At 52.6% G+C, this 6573-nt stretch overlaps 1 protein-coding gene across 1 annotated transcript in view; it reads left to right on the top strand.

Moving 5' to 3' along the window:
- The window catches only part of LOC144175177 (uncharacterized), a 14642-nt gene extending 8069 nt beyond the window's left edge, over positions 1-6573 (top strand). Inside the window, exon 5 of the mRNA XM_077704282.1 lies at positions 5255-6573. Within this exon, the coding sequence (XP_077560408.1) occupies positions 5255-5836 (582 nt within the window). The 3' untranslated portion in view covers positions 5837-6573. The remainder of the gene's footprint in view (positions 1-5254) is intronic.

Raw genomic sequence — 6573 nt, 5'->3', positions numbered from 1 at the left:
TATGACGTTACACGCGTACCTATGATTCGCATTCGGAACGACGCGTCAGTCGCGCGCAGCCGCACAGCAGGGAGGACAAGCTGAGACTACCACAGTTGACCGACAGAAAGCGCATAAACAGCAATATATTGGTGCCCATGAACCGTCGCAGTGTAAACAAACGTCACGTAATGGGAATTGACCAAGGATCATGACGGCGGAACTGAACAATAGGAGAAAATAGTGTCGATACTCTTTACCCTTACCTAGTGACAAAGCCACGGACACGACGATGAACATTTCGTACCCTCCTCCATCGCCATTTGTACTGATTTACAACAGCTTCGCTGGACATCTTTTTTTCACGGGCGGGATGGCAACCAATTTATTTGACCATGTTTCGGGGCCAATCTTTTTGCTGCCAATCGCGCTTTATGCAGCCATGTGGTTATTGCAATCTTGCTCTCATGAATGGGACTGGTTCGCAGTTTCAGCCACATCGGCACCCATTTTTCGTCGATATCGAAAAATCACGCCATATCCACGGAACGAATGATAAGTGGAGCGAAGCTCGAGAGGGGGAGATCATCGGTAACCGTAACTCTCCCGTGAAAGTTCGCCCATTACATCATTAAGAAAGACGTAAGACTGCGTGCGTACATACATTGTACAAATCAACTTTTATTTTCGGAGTCAATGCTCCCAGGCCCAGACCTGGTGAAAGACCCCGCGCCATCGAGGACTACCCCGCACCTCTACCACAATTTGTCACGTAGGATGGGACACAACGGTAAAGAAAGAACTTTTATTTAGGGCAAACTTGTGCCCGAACAAGACGAGAGGAAACGAGCAAAGGTCCTTGCGTCTCGTTCGATCTCCGAGAACGACTGCCTGCGTTCGTGGCATGACCCACTCCCTATCATGCCGGATAGTAATAATAAAGTCTTGTTCTCTCTGTTCGTGGCGTGATCTCTTGCGTGATCTCCCCCTCGCAGTGCACGTGCGCTCGTGCCTCCGTTGGCGAACACAGACAAGCTCGCGCTCCCGGTGCCGAGTTTGCGCTGCCGGTGGCAGCCGGTTCTTGCGCGTGCAACGCGGCCCACTTTGCGACATCTCCGAAAGCATGTGGCGGTCACGTACCACGAGACACAATGGATGGACAGACCCAGGGCTTTAGGAGCTTCGCCCCTAAAAGGAGACAAACCCGCCTCGGTGGCTCAGTGGCTAAGGAGTTGCGCTGCTGAGCCCGAGGACGCGGGTTCGATACTCGGCCGCGGGGGCCGCTTTTCTGGTGGAGGGGAAAAGCAAGAACGCCCGTGTGTACGAGATTTCGGCGCACGCTAAAGACCCCCAGGTGGTCTAAATTAATCCGGAGCCCTCCACTACGGCGCGCCTCATCTCCTGAGTTGCGTCGACGCGTTAAACCGTACAATCTATCAATAAGAGAAGAAAAGTCAGTCAGGCTACTTATCGTATGTCATACGGGCAGTGAGCGCGTGTGTCGTATTTGGTGGCGTTTTAATGTTGGTGAGGAAACATTCGCAGCTTTCAAGGTGTATAGATACCTTTTCAGCCACTGAGTTTATCCAGTTTCAGGCAGGCGGAGTTTCAACCACCGAGTTTATCCAGACATTAATTTTTTGGGCGGAGCATTAAAAAAAAATTGATCGAGGATCCATTGGGAGACAGGATACGATGCTGCCGCATTGAGAATGTGGGAGCATGTTGCCTATTTCCCTTAAGAAATTAATACTCGGCCTCATGCCAACCCGGTGATCAGGCTTCACAAGTCCTCAACGCTGCGTTTCTCGCGCGCCCCTTGTACACCGCGGTAACACCGCTTTGCGCTGCAACCTTCCCAGTGGCCACGTTTGCTAGCTTTAGCAATGCAGTCGCATCTCCTTTTGTTGTCCACCAGTACCGGCATTTCAGCGCCGTCAACCGCCATTCCTATTAATTATTTTGCCACCGTGCACTGCCTGCGGAATCGTTTTTACAACGCGTACGCGAGTTGCAGAAATCGTCCAGACGCTGCGCGTCCAGAAGCTTGACTTTAAAGCAATGCTGTCTACTTCTCCCAGCCAACGGTTCCTTCCCGGCGTGCGGGACAAGAAGCTCCTAACGCGGCTAAACAGGGGGAGGGGCAGTTTTAAGTCACGGAACACAGTGTGCGCTATTACCCAGCGTTCCGTGCGCGCCGGCTGGAACCATTCCGTCGGCTTCATCGTCTGCTTTAGCGACGGTTGTTTTGGTTCTGTTATGGCGCAGCTTCGCGTCCATTGCACGCTTCCTTCCCCCGGCTTGATTAACTTGTTCGACAGCACCTCCTAGATAACACGGACCCGACGGAATTAAGTGGTCGCATGACAATGATACGCTAAGGATTGGTTTGCAGAGCGGGAAAACAATGTAGAGCCCACGTACAGACATCTGGCCGCTAGAGAAACGCTACCAATTCGGTTGCGTGTTAAGAGGTATTGCAAAAGGTGAAAGGAGCAACTGGTTCTAATAGAGATTATAATAGTTCCCTCAGCTTCCTCGCAATTCTCAAACTTGCTAAATCACATGCCGAATTGTTTCGGTGTGTGCGCTTGTGACGCGCAGTGGTGTAGACCCCAGCTAGCACACCTGGATGGCTAGGTTCCGCTGTCTCACCTTTCGAAAGACGCTCCTCTCCGTTTTCTTTCTGCCGGCGCGCGGCTGGGCGACAGCGACGGCGTCCGCCGCTCTAGCCCGGCCGTGACCGACGCTGCTGCGTTCGGGATGCCGCCCTCGCGAATTCCGTGTAACGGCTTGCGGAATCTCTAGTGTCGCTCTTTGTAGGGCCACGTGTGTGAATTCAAGTGGCGTCGCATGGGCAATTGTTGTGGGTGTCGTTTAAAGCTTTGCTTTCCAACCACCTTCACAGCGTGGGTCGGAGCCATTATTCTGTAAGCTGGCTTTCCCACATTGAGGTTAGCACAAGGAAGCATGGCCGTCTACGGAGGGAGAATGATTACAGATAACGGCCCTAAACCTTTTGTTTTGAAAGCATCCCGGAAAACGTGCGAAAAATAGCCGCTAAGACGACTCTACGATCATGTCGAATTTCATTTACTTGTCGTAATTAGTTGACAGTAAAGTTTTCAACGTTGCAGAATTACTCCCTCCTTTCAATACGTGGCCATCTGCGGAGGGAGTATGGTTACAGAAAACGTCTGTAACGAGTTCTACCGGAACTATCCGGAAACAAATTCGGTGATAATTTGCCGCCACGTGTAAGATTACGCAGTGCAGCTTCGCTGGTCCCCCTTCTTCACAGGGTAGAAGGGCACGGAATTTTGGTTTTGCTCCTGAAAGCATATCTGGGTGTTTTGTGTCCTCATTAGCCTTAGGGGCAAAATATGTAGCTTCGCGATCGCTGAACAACGGGGTGACGCGTCACCACGATCTCGTGAGTCGGTGAATTCACTGATGTCACGTTTGCGATCACCATCGCGTTCTGTGTCCTCGGCGCTTCTTTCAGAAGTTTGGGTTTGTATTATAATGTTGATGATGATAATGTACCGTTACATAGCTGCTTGCGGAAACTTGTCTTTTGGAGCAAGGCACGAATTTCTCTCATCAAAGAAACAAAAATTAGGAAGCCAAATCATTCATATGAAGATGGTTCACCTAGTAAAGCTCTTTGTTTCATTGGATTCCCCGCATTCAGAAAACAGAACACGATTGGCCGGTGCGCAGTCAAAAGGAACGCACAAACCTGCTGCGTCCTGTTGGTCGATGATGTCCACGTGATCGGCGACAGGAGCGGCTGTGTCACGTTCGACGCCGTACTGTCGCCTCCCTCCTCCACGTTTACGCTACTACTCCGTTGCGCCCTTGTTCCCTCTCCGAAATCCTTAACCAGGTCACAGGCCACTGGCGCTTCCCCATTCGTCGGCTGCTGGCTCGCCACGCCCTTGCTCCGTACCCGAATTTCTGTTCTCTGACGTTCTCTGGCCGCCTTGGGGATGCATTCCGGTGGAAGCATTCAGGGGCTACGGGTACACAGCTTAACTTTAAAGAATTACGGGTGATGCCTAGGACTTTCCAAGAATGTGAAAGCGAAAACCTCGTTGCACCATCTGTTGATCTGCTTCTCAACTTTCTGTACAACTTCCATTTGGCCGCCGCCGCACTTTTATCCATAGGTGTTTCCCCCTGTGGCGGTGGCGGCGAGCGGCAATACCAGCTACCATAGCCTCTTCTGTCGTGGCGTACTTTTAACACGAAAGTGCTTTATTCAGGGGTACTATAGGACCCCACCGACGTTATATCCGTCACGGAAATGACATCGCCAAAAAAGTTCCACAGACGCGGAAGCAGGTTTCGAGCCCACGATCACTCTGACCGCAACTGGAGGTGTCAGACGCTTAGTCGATCGACTGCGCTATGACTCACGCCTGTTTAGCTCTATGAACGTGCCTTTTACCCTTTCCTATAAGAATCTCTATTCCGATGGTGCTGTCGTCTAGGAGAGGTGATGCGAAGTAGTGCGCTGTGACGCTAATTAGCGCCGGTAGTTGGCGTTACTGCTGCGAGTTGTGAACTCTGTCTCTCACGTTCCACAAGCTGAGCTCTTCGCAACTCAACCGTCTGCCGTGCACGCCACGGAGCACGACCGAAGTGGCTGCACCTTTGCCGTAGCGACCCGCCAGCAGGACTTCGGTATCCAAGCACACCCACAAGACAGCTGCCGACACGTAAATCATGCTCTTTTCGCTGCAGAGGACCGTGAGTTCAGGAAACGATTCGCTGACAATCAGTTCGGTTTCGTTCGCACGGTTTGCGAGCGCCCGTGGTTTCCGCCGGATTGACGCAATGCTCCGGCGCCTGTAATCCAGTGTCTAATGCTTATGCGTCTATGCGTTTATGTGCCATACTGATGAAGTATAAATAGCAATGTGCAAGTTCACATCGATGCACAATAAACATCCAACTGCTCCAGTGAAGAAACATTTCACTTTAGTGTTGTACCGATTCCTATGAAAGAGAGATCAACCACATTTTTTTTTTCGGTTTTCTCCGCCCACAACTAGGGCCTGGTGCGTCGTCACCCATATTAGGACAAAATGCAGCTCAGAACCAAGGCGGCGACGTATATGCGACGCATCCGGAACGTTCTAAACTCTGTCGCCCCGCCTCCAAACCCTCCTCTGGCTCTACTGCTTGCTATTCATGCGTACCTACTAACAATGTTCTGTAACTCACGCATTCCGTAAAACACTGAGCTGCGTCGTGCACCTCCTCCCAGGTGCCTCTTACGCTGTGCCCACCGCCGACCGAGGAGATAGAGCCCGCGGCCCCGTCACGACCGCGCCGCGCGAGGTGCATCTTCTCGCTGGTCATCGTGGTGGTCATCGTGCTGGTCGTTCTGCTCCTGCTGGTTGCTGTTCTGCCCCACCACACCGGCGGCGGCAGCGCACAGCAACTCTGCTCGTCCTCCGACTGCGTCGAGCACGCCCGGAGGTTGGGCGTGGGCCGGGCCGACGCCAAGCGGGCCTCGCCCTGCGAGGACTTCGGCCTGTTCGTCTGCTCGGCGGCCACCAACCGGTACCCGTGGACGGCGCAGGTGCTTAGCACGCAGATGCTGCTCGACTACCTGACCGCCCTCGGCTCGGAGCTTCCAACGGAGCCAGTCCTGGCGCGGCCGACGCTGGCCATGCGGGCCTGCATGGACTCTTCCAGCAGGGACGACGGCGACGCGCAGCGCCTGGTCGACTTCGTCCGCGGCCGCAGCTTCGACTGGCCGGCGAGTGACGACGAGCTGCCCGACGAAGGCGACTACTCCAAGCCGATCAAGGTGCACCCGCATGTCGCGCCAGTGTGCACATAGCTAGCTATACGTGCGGTGAGCGAATATGTGTACTGCTCCAGTAAATGCCCACTAACGTTCTCGGAGACGTGCATCGACGGAGTGCGGCGGAATACAGATGTGCAAGGCCCTAAGTCGAACCTGTGTTTCTTTAATATGCCGAGATCTTGTGGAATAGACACACTAACACAGCTGTCCACCGGCCCTGTAGTTCATTTTAGAAATTCGCACCAAGCCCGAGTTCACACATGCTTCAGCGCCTTTCTTTGCAACTTTATTCCAATGAGATGTTCAATTCGAATCTAATCGCGCTTTTATTCAGTAGTAGCGTTCTCATTCCCAAGCATCGGAATAGTGGCTCTGAGCACTGGCGTAAGCAAGGGTCCAAGCGCCGTGGCGTACGCGAGCCCCCTGCGAAATTTCCGGGTTCGTGAGAGGGGGGTCGCGGATGTGACAAGGGCACTGACTCGGCTCATTGTTCAATTAAGACGACTGAAAATTGAAAATCGTCGTTTGTTCGCGAGCGACAACCTAACAAGCTCGCACAAATTGGACGTCTGCTCTCGACACGGTCAGCCATTTTGCAATGCTGCTAAGAATAAAAATAATCTATTACACGGTCGCCTATAGTGTACGCCAATGGATGACGAAGTGTTTTCATTGATTTGTAGTTGTTTTTTTTTAACGTTGTGTCGCTTTTCATCTTTTTCCCTTTTTTTTCGTCTTCCGGCCCCCTCCGAAACGAAATCCTGCGTACG

Source organism: Haemaphysalis longicornis, unplaced genomic scaffold, assembly GCF_048455015.1.
Source record: "Haemaphysalis longicornis isolate Haplotype H1 unplaced genomic scaffold, Haemaphysalis longicornis Haplotype H1 scaffold_3, whole genome shotgun sequence".
In the NCBI taxonomy this organism is placed as follows: Eukaryota; Metazoa; Arthropoda; class Arachnida; order Ixodida; family Ixodidae; genus Haemaphysalis; species Haemaphysalis longicornis.
This window is presented reverse-complemented; position numbering and strand designations above follow the sequence as displayed.